This window comes from Aspergillus alliaceus, assembly GCF_009176365.1.
Source record: "Aspergillus alliaceus strain CBS 536.65 unplaced genomic scaffold BDW43scaffold_23, whole genome shotgun sequence".
NCBI lineage: Eukaryota > Fungi > Ascomycota > Eurotiomycetes > Eurotiales > Aspergillaceae > Aspergillus > Aspergillus alliaceus.
Genome location: NW_022474706.1, coordinates 159,836 through 176,308, shown reverse-complemented (window position 1 = coordinate 176,308; position 16,473 = coordinate 159,836). Strand labels below are relative to the sequence as shown.

At 49.4% G+C, this 16,473-nt stretch overlaps 6 protein-coding genes across 6 annotated transcripts; 3 read left to right on the top strand and 3 right to left on the bottom strand.

The window, feature by feature from the left end:
• Positions 1 to 538: 538 nt before the first annotated feature.
• On the bottom strand, positions 539 to 2,832 carry BDW43DRAFT_300421 (terpene cyclase/mutase family protein; the record flags this gene model as incomplete). Its single annotated transcript, XM_032044892.1, has 4 exons — positions 539 to 823; positions 893 to 1,675; positions 1,715 to 2,608; positions 2,686 to 2,832. The coding sequence occupies 4 exons, from the start codon at positions 2,830 to 2,832 to the stop codon at positions 539 to 541; spliced, it is 2,109 nt and encodes a 702-aa protein (XP_031900075.1).
• A 1,801-nt stretch (positions 2,833 to 4,633) lies between these two features.
• On the bottom strand, positions 4,634 to 6,762 carry BDW43DRAFT_319759 (GMC family oxidoreductase; the record flags this gene model as incomplete). Its single annotated transcript, XM_032048969.1, has 4 exons — positions 4,634 to 4,695; positions 4,747 to 5,248; positions 5,338 to 6,211; positions 6,371 to 6,762. The coding sequence occupies 4 exons, from the start codon at positions 6,760 to 6,762 to the stop codon at positions 4,634 to 4,636; spliced, it is 1,830 nt and encodes a 609-aa protein (XP_031900074.1).
• Positions 6,763 to 9,298: 2,536 nt separating this feature from the next.
• BDW43DRAFT_300419 (sterol desaturase family protein) lies at positions 9,299 to 10,345 on the top strand (the record flags this gene model as incomplete). The annotated part of the gene is made up of 1 exon (XM_032044891.1): positions 9,299 to 10,345. The coding sequence occupies one exon, from the start codon at positions 9,299 to 9,301 to the stop codon at positions 10,343 to 10,345; it is 1,047 nt and encodes a 348-aa protein (XP_031900073.1).
• A 417-nt stretch (positions 10,346 to 10,762) lies between these two features.
• Positions 10,763 to 12,106, bottom strand: BDW43DRAFT_276782 (uncharacterized protein). Its single transcript, XM_032041990.1, has 2 exons — positions 11,991 to 12,106; positions 10,763 to 11,929 (listed from the first exon to the last, which is right to left on the bottom strand). The coding sequence occupies exon 2, from the start codon at positions 11,839 to 11,841 to the stop codon at positions 10,777 to 10,779; it is 1,065 nt and encodes a 354-aa protein (XP_031900072.1). The 5' UTR covers positions 11,842 to 11,929; positions 11,991 to 12,106; the 3' UTR covers positions 10,763 to 10,776.
• Positions 12,107 to 12,759: 653 nt separating this feature from the next.
• On the top strand, positions 12,760 to 14,655 carry BDW43DRAFT_311310 (alpha/beta hydrolase; the record flags this gene model as incomplete). Its single annotated transcript, XM_032047164.1, has 6 exons — positions 12,760 to 13,082; positions 13,149 to 13,190; positions 13,247 to 13,515; positions 13,585 to 13,696; positions 13,757 to 14,423; positions 14,485 to 14,655. 6 exons carry the CDS (start codon positions 12,760 to 12,762, stop codon positions 14,653 to 14,655), a joined length of 1,584 nt encoding a protein of 527 aa, XP_031900071.1.
• A 546-nt stretch (positions 14,656 to 15,201) lies between these two features.
• Positions 15,202 to 16,448, top strand: BDW43DRAFT_311309 (uncharacterized protein; the record flags this gene model as incomplete). Its single annotated transcript, XM_032047162.1, has 4 exons — positions 15,202 to 15,660; positions 15,736 to 15,924; positions 15,984 to 16,267; positions 16,334 to 16,448. 4 exons carry the CDS (start codon positions 15,202 to 15,204, stop codon positions 16,446 to 16,448), a joined length of 1,047 nt encoding a protein of 348 aa, XP_031900070.1.
• Between the last annotated feature and the right edge of the window lie 25 nt (positions 16,449 to 16,473).

Here is a 16,473-nt window from a genome sequence, read left to right as displayed (position 1 = left end):
ATTCGAGCTGAGCAATAATCAGTCGCTACTGTACTTCTAGTCACATCAGGCATGCACTTGGCACGGAATCGGTTTAGTTGGTGTCGAAATAAACCTTGGTCATTTCACTAAAGATATACTATGCTGTACTTGCCTTGTTACGGATAGGGTGACCAGCCCCAAGGTGGCTTGCTGCTTGGCCTTCCTTGATTATCAGCCATGATAACGTTGCCATATGATCGATTGCGGAATGCTACTATTCGTTGATAGAGCTGCACATATGATTTGTTAGTTGACTATTGGCTGATTCTAGCCAGCGCGACCGCAATGGAACATCCACCTGTTCAGAAGGCATAGCTTATCTCGTACATTTCATCTAGACGGAGGAGACTCGAGTCTCATTCAGAGTTAGAAATGCTACAGAGTACATTAGTGAGAGGGTCTTGTACCTTGGCGCTCATCTACTCAGGTTCTTAGCATTCCACCTGGGAAAGAAGGAGAGAAAAATCATAGAATATTATTTGATTGAGGCGCCTCACATATGTTCAAATGGAATGAACTACTTGAGATGGGGGTACTTTCTCCCAAATTTGCCTAGTGCAAGGGTCGTGAAGATGAATTTGTAATTCGGATATGTGATAGCACAGCTCTTGCTGAAGATGCCTTCGATAGACTCCTGGAGCCATTCCCCGTTTCGCTGCTGTCTGGACATAATCAAGCGCACTCCACGGCGGATAGGCTCAACATCAGGGTAGTCAACACTCAGGAGTGCGATGACAGCGAATGCGGTTTGAACAACTTGAGATCCCATGGGATGCTCGATATACATCATCTGTTCACAGCTCTGAAACAGATCAGTTCTCAATATCTATGGGGGCATAGGGGTAGTGGCTTATTTATATGTCATACTCACCTGAAAGCTTTCTGACCATCCACCGTCCTCGCGTTGTTTGGAGAGCAGGAACTGGCACCCCTTGCGGACATAGTCACTGTTTTCATAAGTCTCCCCAATCGATCCCAGGCATTCCAAGGCAAACATCGTGCCGTAGGTAAAACATACTCCCCAGCTACCATACCAGCTCCCGTCAGGGCGCTGCACCCTCTTGATATAATTCACGCCCCGCTTGATAAATGACTGGAGTTCTCCTCGCCGATAGTCAGGCCAGTGCTTGGAGAACAATACCAAAGCTGTCAGCACGGCGCTTGTGCACTCGGGATAATCATATTCGACCATAATACGTCCAAAGACCTCTGCTGTATTCAATATTTCCAGGTATTCACCTCCCCTAGTTGGCTCATAAGACGCACAACCGCCCGAGGGATTTTGGTAAGTAAGCAAGGTGTCCACAGCATCAAAGATCCTTTGGTCTTCAAGCAGATGTGGATATCCATCGGTCTCTTTTTGAAGCACAATAACAGCCTTCAGTGCCTCTGAAATACAGTCACTGACCCCGTATCCCTGGTCGCGATTGCTGAAAGCCCAGGCCCCCTTGCGGAAATGACGATAACAAACGCTCTGATCCTGACAATGCTCGCGGATCTGCTGTCGATCCAGGAATTCCAGCGCCTGCATCAGCATAGGCTTGCACTGCGCGTCTTCAGCTAGACCAGCCGACCACACAGCCTGAATCAGAAACGCTGTGTCCCAGCATTGTACACCATTCGTCCCATTAACCAACATTCCCTCTTTATTCACCTAAAGGAATTCTTCCATGCGTTCCCGGTGACGACGCACAGAATACGAATCGGGCCCATCGCGGATATAGCAAACGATCAGATTCATAGGTCCATTAACAGATGCCAAATCAGCATAATCTGAGTTGGCATCCTCCATGTCAACCAATTTACTAACCCAGTCTTCCGCCCGTGTAGCCAGCCTTCTCGGCCGAAGGTGCGGGGTCCAGATATTCGACAGGAACCAATTGACTGAGTTCAACACCCACGACTTGGGATGGTAATTATCGGTCGGGGAGATGTCATTGCGGTGTGCCGCCCACTCAATGCTCTCCCACGCCTGGACAAACAGCTCCCGTCGGAGGGCCCTCACAACGTCCGTTTCTGCGGCCGTCCACCGTTTGGACCAGATCCACGACATAGGCAGAGACACCTGTCGGATATGCACCCACCATCTCCATGGGGCTATTGGCATCCAATCTGGCAGCAGCCATGCCTCTGGAGGAACAGGATTAACGATCTCCCAGTCACACACCCCTAGAACCGCTAGCCAGAACTTCGACCAGTGCGGCGCGTTCAGGGCGCCTCCGAGCCGGTGGAGAAGACCTCGCGCCTGCACCATGACCGGGTGCTCGCTGTCCACCCCGAGAAGTCGCAACACGGTGTAGTTCAGGGATGTGCCAAACACAGTGCTGTCACCTTCTGAATGTAGACCCCATCCTCCATCGACCGGGTTCGCGTGCGCAATCAGATAGTTTTTGATCTCTGTCGCATAGGCGGGCGGAATGGGTGTGTCAGTCACCACCCACGCGATCACCACCCCGGGAAGCAAAAGCATGGGTCCTCCATATTCGCATCCCCAATTCCCGGGTGGAAGCTGTAGTTTCGAGAAGAATTTCAGGCCATTCATCGCACTTTCTAATGGTGAAGTGGCAGGAGGAAGGTCTGGGAGACCCTATGCCATATACAATCAGAATTGGTCCTTGGAGCCCCGCGCCATGGGGGAATGGTGATCGCGTGTGGTGAAGATACCAGAGGAAGCCCTAAATAATACTTATCCGAGAGTGTTTGGGGCCATTCCCGAACGGCTTCATCGTCGTCGAGATAATGCCATGTGTGCTTTCCATCCTCGTCCAGCATCCGCCAGCGCGAGTAATCTGTCTTATCAGTTCGGTTCATGGCGGGAGTACTGCAAGTGCCAGCATGTCAGGTACACTCGTAGACCGACAGAGAAGCAAACAAGCAAACAGGGCCAGGGCAAGAGTTGGAGTTGAAAGCTGTTCGCGAGGACGGGCTTTAGAGAATCGGCCCCTACTAACCACTCTAGGCTAGGTAAAGAACGGACAAAACGGACACTAGTTTGCGGGCCCAGCGAATGTGTCGTCTATCTCTTGTCAACTGCACTAGCCCAAGCTGACGGGTAGCCAGCCAATTGAGGCCGATGTAGAGACGATTATTAGCTAGGGAATAGGGTGTCCCTGGACGCCAGTGCATCTGTACGTTCCATTGGGCCCGCTTGGCAAAGTCACTGGCGAGTACCGTGTCCTCCTGTGAAGCCAGGACTCGTTCCATTCCTTCGTTATATTTCCCCGTTAGGTTGTGGGCAGTGGGTCACCCAACGCAGATACATACAAGCGAGGTTCCTAAGAGAATTAACACGGCGTGCGCGGGCGCCGTGCCACATGTAGCTTACATGTGACCTTGGCTACCTGCCATTAAGGATGAATTTTGTAATTTCAAATTTTGAAAATTTTTACCAGTTTTAATTCACTTTGAATTTGTGGACGGAAGATGGCAGTATACTCAACCCCAGAGAAGCCAAGGGAGAAACAAAGAGTACAGAACATCTCGGACCAATCACAGGTAATTATGGTTTCTCAGGCACACAACGAGGGGATGGACTTCAAAGTAGTTGAGTTGGGGCAGCGAATAAAATCCTAGAATGGATGGCTTATGCTCTAGTCAACATTAGTCCGGACTAGCCTCAATAGCAAAGCACTCGTAGCCTTGGAGGATGAGAAAGCGCAGCGGTGGCCTCGAACTTTCCAAAGTACAGTTGTTGAGGGCTCGCGCTGATTGCGGATTGCTACGGAGATAGTGCCCATATTATATATCTAGGATCGCTGAGAGACTTAGAGTTGTTAATGGGCTGGGGCCGGGGGCCTTTTACTCCGAACTCCCAAACTTAAACTCTATAATACTGCAATTGTTTATGGGTTTTACGAGGCTGGAGTTCATAAAGCACTCTACACGTGGTTTAGCAGTAGAGAAGTTAACTAGAGATAACCCAGCGGGCAGCGCGTCGATTAGTGTCAAGTACGAGAAGAATACGGAGCGATTGTACCAAGGTCTGTTCCAATAGGCTCTTTTTTCGCTTCGGTATAAACCTGTTAACTCTAGATCTTGCGATAGGATAATTTAATCCAGTGTCATACCATGTGGGAGCAACCTTAGGGTTGGCCTGTTGGGTGGTGAACATCAGTAGCGCCTGGATGATGGATGGCATTATTGGTTCTGTCAGATTATGGTTGTTATTAATATCGGCACTTTGACAATGAAGATGTATTTAAATACTGTTTCTCGCGTCGATGAGTTGGTGCAGTGCAGATATACATATGCGAGACATATATACTCCAGATCCTCCATGGCGTAGCCGAGCGATGTAACGAGAATAACCTGGCCGATCTCCTTTTGCACCTGGACAATCGTGCAAAGGATTCGGCTTTGCATATCGCCCTACAGCCAATTTATACTATTCCGGGGGCTATCACTTTGAGGTAAAACATGCATCCGGGTCCATGTGCCCTGTCTTATATTGTAGCTAAAGCACCCTAAGCTGTATCCTTGGAGGATATTGTTATTTAAGAAAAACATGATATGGTTCGCCTTTTGTCAGGGTTATCTCACCTACTGTTTCCCCGAAGTTTAATAAATTATAATGGTTCTACACATATATGGCGTACACAATTACCCCACAGTTCTAGCATCCGGGTGTTGCCTTGTCGGAGAGCATGACATCAGAGATCTTTTCTGCCAACATGTCTGAAACAAAGAGTTAGTATGCTCCACACGGCGAATGAAGAGGTAACGTACACACGACCGACTGTGGGTGTCCTGGAGGAAGGAGTGGGAATGCGCTTGCATCCACAACCCGCAAGCCTTCAACCCCGAAAACTCTTGCCTGAGAATCTACAACCGCCATGGAGTCATTTGACATCCCCATTTTACAGGTGCAGGCTGCATGCCAGATCGTCATCACGTTGTTCTTAATGTATTGCAAAATGTCTGCATCGGACTGGACGCGGTCCCCAGGATAGTACTCGTCACCGATCAACACAGGCGCCATGGATCTGCTCTGGAAGGCTTGGCGTATTCGCTTGAACATCGCAATGGCGACTTCTTCGTCAGTCCGGGTCGCCAGCCAGTTTGGGTTGATTATCGGAAGGTCAGAGGTGTCTGCCGAGCGAAGCGTGATGTTGCCTCGCGATGTTGGAGCGACAAGAACACCGACTATTGAGGCGTAGTCATAACCATCCCTGGGCTGATCTGCAATTGGGTTGGACACATTTCCAACGTATCCTGCCATAGATATGTACTTAGTGAGGATTAATTAGCCGAAGATTCCTTCTTCCCTTGATGCCTTTTCAAGACCCGTGCGATACAAAAGGAGAGCAGGTTGCATACCTCTGCCTCCGGCCAGTCGGCAGGGAAGTGAGCCAGATCCGCTAGGGTGTGGTTGGAGAAGTGGGACCGTAGATTAGTGGGAATTTTCTCCCACCCTAGATAATCTGTGAGAGGGTTGGTTAGTGGACCGTCGTGAAGAATAACACCATTGACCACTTGGCCGAGAAGATACAGGAAGTTAGTGACAATTCTAGTTGCGGTTGTTACTTGCACGCGGTAGGAAGGGGCGAACAGTGGATGATCCCACATATCCTGACCGACACCAGGTCGATCAGCCACAACAGGTATCCCAAGTTGTTCAAGTGTGTGTGCCGGGCCGATACCAGATACCATAAGAAGCTGAGGAGACTGGAATGCACCAGCAGAGACGATGACCTCTTTGTTGGCAAACAGTGTGAATATCCCGAGGGTGGTCCCCACCTGAACCCCTATAGCACGCTTCTGTGGGTCGAACAATACCTTCTTTGCCAATGCGTATGTGTATATAGTCAGGAGTGGAGGTTTCTTTCCCAAGAAAGAACTCTCGGAACTGCTCCTGGTCTCGTCCCGCGGCCGGATAGTGTTGGTGCAATATTGCGCCCCCATTAACGATCCAAGATTGAACTCTTTCGTATCATTGATGCCAATATCGTTCATTGCAAGCCTCATCCAGGATGAGAATGGTATAGCGTAGTTGGAGTACGATACCTGCAATGGCCCACCTTCGGGGTCGTACGCGGCAGGATCAAAGGTCGGTGTTGCGTTGAGAAATCGGGTCTCTCGATTAGGAGGAGTAAAATGGACACTCCGTTTAAGATAAGGAAGAACCCGCTCGAAACTGTAGCTGGTATCCCCTACAGCCGTGGCCCATAGATCCATGGACTCTCTTGTTGGTCTGTGGTGTTGACATACCGATTAGTCGTTTTCGATCAATGAACACTAGTATTGCCAGCCGTCACGGTGAGACATACCGTTGATAAACCATGAAGTTCAGCGCCGAGCTTAGACTTTCGTTAGATGTCTGGGGAGACAGGAAGCGGATCAGTTCACATACGAGCCACCTAGACATTTCCCTCGCGCATAGTGGATAGCACGATTGTTCGCACCCGGCTGGTTTTCCGCCACAAACCCCCAGTCTATGCTAATCTTCGTGCTTGGATCTGATCCAACCGGAATTATATCCGCCAAGGGAACCGCTGCCAGTGATTGAGTTTCATAATAGCCACCAGCTTCAACCAGTGCAACGGTGTACGACCTTTGTGCGAGTCGAGTCGCTATGACGATCCCCGCCGTACCGCCACCCACAACAACGTAGTCGAACCGTCTATCATGGAGGAACCTTGGAGAAACTGTGGGCGGGCCATGGGAAGTCGGGGTAGCGACTGCGCGATAGACGAGCCGATGAAGAGCAAGCGGAACTAAACCTACTCGACCGAGTATCTTCATGGCGAGTATCCTTGACGCAGTGGTAGTGGAGTAGGCCTTGACAGAGATTGGGGTTGTAGTATCACACCCGGTATGAAGTGAATTGGAACGAAGGAGAGAGTGTAGAGCGTCATGCAAAGGGTATGGGGTTCCTTCATATTTTCAGCCAAACATTGTACCTTCCGGCTGGGAAAACTTCTATCCTCTTTCCCTACTACGCATATTTCTACTATTTTCGAAAGGGGCAGGACCATACAAGACCAACATTAACAATTTGTTCCTCTGGGCGGTTAATGTACTGGAGCTGTACGCGTATACGACATGTACGCTTGGGTTGTGTTTTCTGAGCAATATCTGGTTAGTTCACCTGGCGAGAGCCCATTCCTCGGAGTCAAGTAGAGACAGTCAAGTCGACATATAATTGGGGTGCTTATGAAAGTAACAGTGATGTTCTCCTGAGTTCTAAAGGAAGGACCAAGCGCACAGAGAAAGTACAAGGTGGGGAGGGGGAATCTATTATTTTTGGCGTTTCGCGCACAGTCCAATTTAAACAGCTCGGAATCCGTCAGACAGCGCGTATGCGTTTTGCATTGTGCATCTGTATTTGGCATGTAATTAGGTGTGTATATCCACCGAAAGCCAACGCAGGAAACAACGTATACCCAAGCCCAAGTCCGAGCCACGCAGCAGAATCAGGCAACACCAGGGCCATTAATAAGGCTCGTTACTAACTACGACCAGCAGCCTGGGTACTCGATTAGATAATACTATGTGTCTGCCTCAGCCAACCGCCACACCAGTATTGCATACACGGGCACATGTGTTTTCCCATGCTTCAGGCTGATTAGATGGCATGCATGATTAACTCAGGCTTACACCGAGGCCCCAGAATAATAGCAGATCGACACGGCAAAGCTCCTGAGCTCCAGCGTCTTTCCTATGGTCAATCCCCATGTGAACTTGAACTCATCGTCGATATGCTGTTCAATTATGAAACGAGCACTAGTAAAGCCACCTTATAGGATGAGAGAACTGACGACTTACAATCTGGGCTCAACAAATGATCAGGCCTTTGGTCTTCATGGAAGGAGAGTGTACAACGAATGTGATATAGTGTTCCTGAGAGGTCCACGTAGAATCGTGCTAGCTTATAATGATTAGGTAGAGACATGCCCGCAGCGGTGCCGGATACAGCTTCCATACAGAATCCAAGAGTCACATGGTGATTGGACTTGATGTAGTGATGAGATTTTCACATCTTGTTTAATTCTTTTTCTTTCGTTTCGCTTCGTCTCGTCCTCGAACATGACTCAGGCGAGGAACAAGGTTGAACTGAGGCATGTTGAACTCTACTCTAACATTTCTGCCTGGAGCCTACATCGAATAGGAAAAGGACAGCTATAAACCTACCCGTTATAGCTTAAACACATGTGAATAGTAATAAAACGTTATGTTGACGTGTGTTGGGAAAGGGAATGTTGTGGGTGATGCATTGCGATGTGGGTTACCGGGCAGTATATCAAATCGCAATGGTTACCCGAAATGGCCCACCAGTTGGGTGTGTTCGACATCGTCTCGGGAAAGATGGAAAAAAAGAAAAATGAAAACTGAAAACTGAAAAAAACATAGTCCAGGGGGGTCAGGAGTTTAGGCTAGGCGTTTCGCAACTCTTACTTTTCTCGGCAGCCAGGTGGAGCGTGATCATCGCCCAATTTCCGGTTCCGAACAAACAACCATCAGAGTCAAGTGCGCCCAAACAAAACTCCTCCCTGGCCTCTCCCTCGTTTTTGAACTATACTGGAAGTCAGAGGCAAGTGTAGTAAATTACTAAGGAAAAATGACAAGTGTGAAGCTGTCCATTGTAACCTGAGGCTACATCTGTTCTCCCCCTTCCTTACAATCAACATTTGTGGATAGGGTTCCAACCGCCCACGGGTATACGGAACGGATCAGGGGTTAAACTGGCCATTTTATGGCACGCCAGCCTTGCACGCGGGGATTTGAACCCATTTCTCTGCATGCGCCGTGGATCACCTTATAGCCGATCCGCTATACATAGGTTTTGACAAGGGTCTAGTGTGTCTCAGGATACCAGAAGGCATGATCCAGAAGTCCCTAATTGAAGATCTCCAACCGCCAAAAAGTCAAACCGTCAGGCCATTCTCCCCATAATGACCGTCCGAGGCACGAAAAATGCGGGGAGTGTCGACGACTGACATCATGTTGGCTAGGAACAATCCGTGTGAGGGAGGTCCCAATCAGGAACTCCTTTCCCTCAGTAGATTAGTCGCTCACTAGGGACCGACTAAATGTCACTAATCGGCCGGTTGGGGCCAGCCAGTGGCCCGTTTTTGCGTCTGATGATCTGCAGTGGGTTCTCTCCCCCATTTGCCTCATGAAGCCCGATGGACAGGCCTATTCACATGCCGAGTATCAAGATCTGCCGAAGATCCAGCAACTAAAAGATGGGCTAGTTGATAATAAATACCGGGGGCCTGTCCATCTCCCCATGGGGTACGAAGTGAGGACCCAAACGTTATCATCATCACCACTCATAATGAGTACCCACCCCAATCCGAAGGACTCGATGAAGTCCACCTGGCGCCGCCTGGATCGCGCCGAGTGGTCCGTCTTCCACTGGTTCTACGAGATCCTGGGCATCCACCCGGTCGCTTTGGACAAGGAAGTACCAGTTCACGATAAGCAGGAGAAGGTGCCCTACATCCCCGAGTGGCACTTGCACCGCTGGGTGCTGGTTCACTCTTTTATTCCACTCGCCATCCATCACGTCTACACATCCTATACCGGGCACAACCTAAGCCCCCTCGCTGCCTTCCTCTTCTACAGTGCCGCGTTTAAGCTGATCGCCATCCACGAAATCCACGTCCTCCGCCGAATGGGCCACATGCTGGGGTTCCTTGACGGCGACGTCCACGAGCGCGACGGGGTGCCAGATGTCGGCGTGCAAAAGGTTGTCCACTCCCTTGTCTCCACCTCAACCGTTCGACCGATCTTCACCGTGTTCCTCAGCTATCGGAGCAGTCAGGCGCCCTCAACGATGAACTGGCTCTGGCTACCCCTCGAAGCAGGCCTGTACGGTATTATTCTCGACTTCTGGTTCTACTGGTATCACCGTTTAATGCACGAGGTGACCGGTCTCTGGAAGTACCACCGGACCCACCACTTGACGAAGCACCCCAACCCACTTCTGACGCTCTACGCCGATACAGAGCAAGAATTCTTCGATATCGCTGGCATCCCACTCCTCGCGTATTTCAGCATGAAGCTCATGGGTCTCCCAATGGGTTTTTACGAGTGGTGGATCTGCCACCAGTATGTCGTTTTCGCCGAGCTGGCGGGACACAGTGGTTTGCGCCTCCACGCCGTGCCGCCCAATACCCTGTCCTGGCTTCTGAGGATCTTCAACGCCGAACTTATCATTGAAGATCATGACATGCACCATCGCCGGGGGTGGAAGAAGAGTGCCAACTACGGGAAGCAAACACGCCTATGGGACGTTGTGTTTGGCACCTGCGGAGAGCGGGTTGAGTGCTACACGGAGAATGTCGACTATGACAATAAGATCTCTATGCCGCTGATTTGATTGGAGAGGCTCCCAAGAAACACGACATGGATACCAAGTAGAGAAAAGAAGCTCATTCGACGGACCGGGAAAGGATCGGTGAGATGTGGAATGATTATAGTTATACCATCTTTGTATTTAGTCTGGCTTTTTGATTTTACATAATGGCTTTCCAGCGGGAAAATTGAAATACATAATGACCTTCACGAACATATACCATCAGGTTTATTTGCCTCGTTGTCCATCGTTTTATCCCTTAAGCAAACGGTCGCTGTGTGTCAAAGCCTGTGTTTTTCGTGCCATCATTAGCCACCTCGTTGCTAACACTGATACGTGTGCAGACATCTTCTGAGAATGCGGGAACCTAGCCTCCAAGAGTTTATTCCGAACTAGAAGGTCGAACCGCACGGGTGGTTCTGGGGGGTCGGAGTTAGAGTAATTGCAAGTCCAGTTTAAGCTGCTGGAACAGTGGAGGCCGAAACCTTCGCAACCGTCTGTGTCAAGAGTCCAGCCGAGGCCGCCGCGATGATATCTAAATAGGATAGCCCACTATGGCCGGACTGCAAGAATTCACAGATAGTGGTTGTATCAAGGCTCTCAAGCGTCAACCCAGGGCCGGGACGAAGCATCGGAAGGGTGCGGTCCCTCTCTGCGTCAAAGATCTGCGCGATACTGAATTGGTGCCAGTTCACAAATTCAAGATGGTCATAGCCACCTGTGGCGATCTGTTGATGGAGATCACCCATCATCATCGCGAGCTTTAGGGATAGGAGACCACGATTGCGTACAATGTCTTCTGGACTCTTTGAGACGCCTGGAGAACAGTCGGAGGCAGCATATAGTGAGGTCGCAATAGGAGTAGCTGCAGCTGCAGCTGCAGCACGCTTGGGTTGGTCCACGCGAGGTTTGAGGGCAGCAAGTTTTGTCTCGGGACTAGACGATAGCTGGGCAAGACTAGTGCGGTGGGCGGTAGGCGTGGAATGAGAAGAAGAAGCAATTGAACGGGAGGCATTGCCAGCTATTTCCTGGCTCGACTGAACAGGGCCAACTCGTTGTCTCTTACATCGCTTGTCGAAAGCAGCGAGAAGTTCCTCCGCTTTACCTTCAGTGTCCTTATCTTCGTTGTGACTAAGCCCTTGATCCTCTCCAGCATTGAGGGAAGCGTCCTTATCGCGTGAATACAGCGTGCATTCTTTGGCAGAGAAATGTACACATGTTGCACAGGCACCATACTGGACACCTTCAGCAACGACGCAACCGTCGAAGATGGGCGACTCTTTACACTTCTCACACGCATTCTCATCGGATAGACGATTTCCAGTCATGTAGATAAGACTCGCGACGCGGTAAGTGGTTCGCTTATGGCCACCGTATCTATACAGAGTGGCCCGGGAGGTCTTGTCCTTGGCAATTTCCCGGAGAACTGGACGACTCAGGAGAACGCCCTCGTCTTTCGTCAGGGCCCAACTGCTGGGAGGCTTAAGGCCGCCCTCGTATTTCTCGTGCGACGAAGTCATGTTATATTGCAACAATAGCAGAACAGAAAAAGAAAGTGTAGTTGATTATGGAGATTGAAAGGGACTCCGAAGCAGAGACCGACGTGTTCTACCGAAAAAGCCTCAGCGTCCTCACAGATGCATTCTTTATACTCGAGTGTTAGGCTTACCTGCGGCAGGATTGCAATTTGCAGGAAACCCAACTGCCAAGAATGGCCGATCGTTATGAATGATTACAGGCAGATTGAAATGATGGTAAACGACTCTAGATAGTTGAGGAAGTTTGTACCTAATAAGCATGAATAGTATTAAATTGCGAAGTACTGCTATAGTACTTCAGTTATGTCCTTCTAGTCCCAATTGGGAGAAAACACAAGTTGTGCCTCTGAGCTGAGTCATCCGGTTGCATGAACCCTGCATTATTAACAGTTATTCATCTATTTCTCCTGAATAGGGAGTCCAATGGCATCATGTGACCTAGCCGGGCTACAACACAATACCATGGACCAATCAAGAAACATGCATCACGAGAAATAAACTGCTTGGCAGCGCTCCATTGCACCCGATCGGGTAGTGTGGACGCCTGAAGAGCCTGAGGCTGCGGTGGCTTGGATATGATCATCCAATTATCAACATTGGTAGGCCTTTGGGTCATCGCCACTTTATGTCATCTTTGACCATGTTCAGTATAGTTATAGGTTTGGATGGTCTTGATTGAAAGAAGATGGACTAAGGCCTATGTCGAGTGGAGAAGGTTGGCCCTACCTTTACCCAGATAGGATGTACTCAGCGCTGTCGGGTCTGTTGGATGTATATACATATCCTTAGCTCAATCCAGGGTTTTGATTATTTAAATAGAGGATGGAGTCCAGCCCTTTAGATGAGTTCTGGCCAAATTAAGATAGCACACTCACGAGAACTCCCGGGACCTATACCACAATGGCTTGGAAGCCTACCATTCTTCTAGCCTCGCTCCTTATTGGCTCTTACGCCACACCCCTTACTATTCCAAACCATGCCCGGTCTGAAAAGATAGCTTGGAGCTCTTGTGAAGCCGAGATTGTCACCGCGCCGATGCAATGTGGCAATTTGACGGTGCCATTGGATTACACTGATCCCAATTCAGATGCTACAATCGAACTTCAACTACTCAAGGTTCCGGCCAGGCATGAGCCCAAGAAGGGAAGTATCCTTGTTAATTTCGGTGGCCCGGGCCTTGAGGCAAGATTGACTTTAGCTAGAGTCAGCGATGTGCTACTAGCGTAAGTCACTAAAACCCCTGGGGTGATACCAGCAGCAGGGCTCTCAAAATGCTAATGCACTCGCAGCTTGACGGGTGGTTATCATGATATTATTGCACATGACCCTCGGTATGTCTATTTGACCATTAGCTAGTGGCCAGGTTAACTGACCATTTATCGACCAGAGGGCCGGCAAAAACCTTTACAGCCTCCTGTTTCAAGAACAGCACAGAGAGAGCTGCACTTACTGTACAAGCGCGGTTAAGCGATTTCCCAACGCCCTCTGATACGATGGCACTAGGGAGGCAATGGGCTGGGTCAGGTCTCTATGCTGATGCGTGCGCAGAGTCGGAGTTGAAAGACAAGGGCGCACTAATGAGTACGGCATTTACGGCCAGGGACCTGATGCAAATCGTGGATGCCGTTAGCGATGATGGGCTGCTTAGGTATTGGGGTAAGAGCACAATCCATACGAAATGATTGGCATCTAGAGGCCGCCCGCTCACAAGTCGTTTCTGGTTAGGCTTTTCATACGGGACAGTGTTAGGCTCCACTGTTGCTGCCATGTTTCCTGATCGGGTGGAAAGGCTGATCTTGGATGGAGTTATGAATCCTCATCAATACTACAGCGCATAGTATGTCTCCCGATTCCGGGCCCTCCTGGCGAATGATGCTAAGATTGTATCTTCCCACAGTGATACCGAATTATGGACAGATGTAGATAAGGTCTTTACCAGCTTTTTTGAGCAGTGCATCCAATCACCGAAGCAGTGCGCACTTGCTAGTCGAAACCAGACTGCTGAACAGCTCGAAAAAGCCATTTACGATCTACTAGACGACGTGAAACGCATTCCCATAATTCATGAACAGCTGATCATAGATCATAGCTTCATCAAGGCGTTCATCCGATCGTCTCTCTACAGCCCTCCCGTCTACCCCAATCTTGCCGCTGCATTCAATGCATTGTTAGACGGGAACACCACGAGGTTTATGCAACATTGGCAAACGCAAATGGATGGAGGAGGAGTGCTGGCTGGTGACATAGCTGACGATTCTCCGTTCGCAATCCCCTGTTCTGAAAAGGAAACTGGAAAACACACCTTGAATGAGATCAAGCCTGACCTCGAGACCCTTGTGCAAACAAGTAGGCTACTGGGGGAAGTTGGAAACGGCGTCGCGATGGTCTGCTCTCAATGGAAAGTGAAAGCTAAAGAAAGATATCATGGCAATTTTAAGGTCAAGACAAAAAGCCCTGTCTTGGTCATCGGCAACACTTACGACTCTGCAACCCCGTTCCGGTCAGCGCAGAATATTAGTGCCACCTTCGAGGGCAGCGCTCTGCTCGAGCATGGTGGATGGGGGGTACGTCATTTCATTCTTCTCCATGAAAGTGCAATGTCTTCAAGGCTAACAAGAGTATTAGCACGCTACCTTGGCCCAAGGCTCCTCATGCACGTCCAAGACTATCCGAAACTACTGGACAAATGGAACGCTTCCCGAAGCGGGGACAAAGTGCGAGCCAGATTATCCCCCTTTTGAGTCTGGCTCTTTGAAACAGGTCCTGATCGATATCGGGTTCATGGGCAAGGAGTAATGACCCTGGTCAGCCCAAACTGCCATAGTTATTTCTTGAGTGATCTGGTTGTCTGTCTTTCCTCGGTTTATCTCAAGCAGTGCTCGCATTCTCACGCACTCTCATTTATTTTATGGAGATATTGAATAGAAGTTAGATACAGGTATATCCGGGGATATTGACCAATATTGAAACATGGCACAATTATCGTGAGCTCGGTACAATTAATTTCGCCGTTTGTCTATCGGTGGGTCTCCAGACTCCGACTCCGTTCCCGACGCATGAACATGGCCTGCTTACTATGATCGACTAATTGCTTAGTCTATACTATGGGGTTTTCCTTTGCCGCTTATCCAATTTCATAGATTGGGATTATGAATTTCCTATGCTCAGCTAGTGGTCGATTACAAATATAATTTTAGCAATAGGCAGTTACCAACTCCGTATTTGCTCCGAACTAGCTCAATATATATATATATAAGAACTCTCCCATCCTGGAATATAGAAACCTTTTACTACGAACTATACTAGCCAACTTATCCTATTACTTCTCAAATCCTGGTCAACATGCCACACAACATCCTTATAACAGGCGCTTCCGGATATCTGGGAGGTTCTCTACTCGCTCGGATGAAACATGGGAACCTTCCCCCATACCAGAAGCTATTCGCCCTTGTTCGGACAGAGGAACAGGCCAAGACCGTGGAGAAGCTTTATGGGGCGGAGCCAATCCAAATCAATATGAACGACGAAGCGAGCACTATAAAAGCTATCATCGAGCATGAAATCACCATCATATACTATCTCATCGATGCGCTCAACTCCGGCGTCCAGAAGACCATGATCCGCGCACTTGGCGAGGTTAAGAAAAAGACTGGAAAAGACGTACATTTCTTGCATACGAGTGGTGCAAAGCTCTTCAGTAGCCATGCGGGCCATCCGACCGATAGGCCTCTCTTAGATTCGGAACCAGGGCTGTATGAGATCCAGAAGGCTGCTAAGCCGTCTCATCCATTGATTGGAACGGTATGATTGTGCTTTATATTTTCAGGCTGCCTCTTCGGGATAATCTTCGATGATTAATACTAACAATCGGGAAAGGCCGTGCAAACAAATATCGATGTCATTGACACTGCCGACGAGTATGGTGTCCGGAGCTATATCTTCACGCCATGCGTCGTATACGGCAAGGGAGAGGGGTTCGGTAATCTTATTTCAATCCAGACCACCGCTGTCGTTCGAGCAGCGAAAGGGGTGCGACGGGTATATAGCGTTGATGAAGGCTACGCAGTAAGTTGATACCCCCTTCCTGGGTAACTCCCGCTCTGTCGCTAAATATTCTTTCTCAGTCATGGCCCGTCTCCCACATCGCAGATACCACGGGCCTATACCTAGAACTGCTTCGCAGTATTCTTCTCGATCAGAGTCCGCCGTACAGTAAGAACGGGTATTACCTGGCTGCGTCTGGCTCGGTGACATGGAACGATCTTTATTCTGCCATGGCCAAGGCGCTGGCAAAGCGCAATGTCGTGGATGACGAAAAGGTCAAACTGGCCGACGACGCAGCACTAAGTGGGATGGGAAGAGCATTGAGTCGACCAAAGGAATTTGTACCCGTGGAACTCGGTGGCCAGTACGTTTTGGGCTCTCTCTTCTTTTCCGGAATGATAATTTGAAGAAAACTGACAAAAATGATCAGTTGCACATTCACGGCCGTGCGTGGACGGAGTATCGGATGGGAACCTCAGTATCCGGCGGAGCATATTCTTGAGGCAGCTGATGCAGAGGTCGAACTGATACTGCAGAATCTGTAACACGACTGACCAGTGTATGTTTATT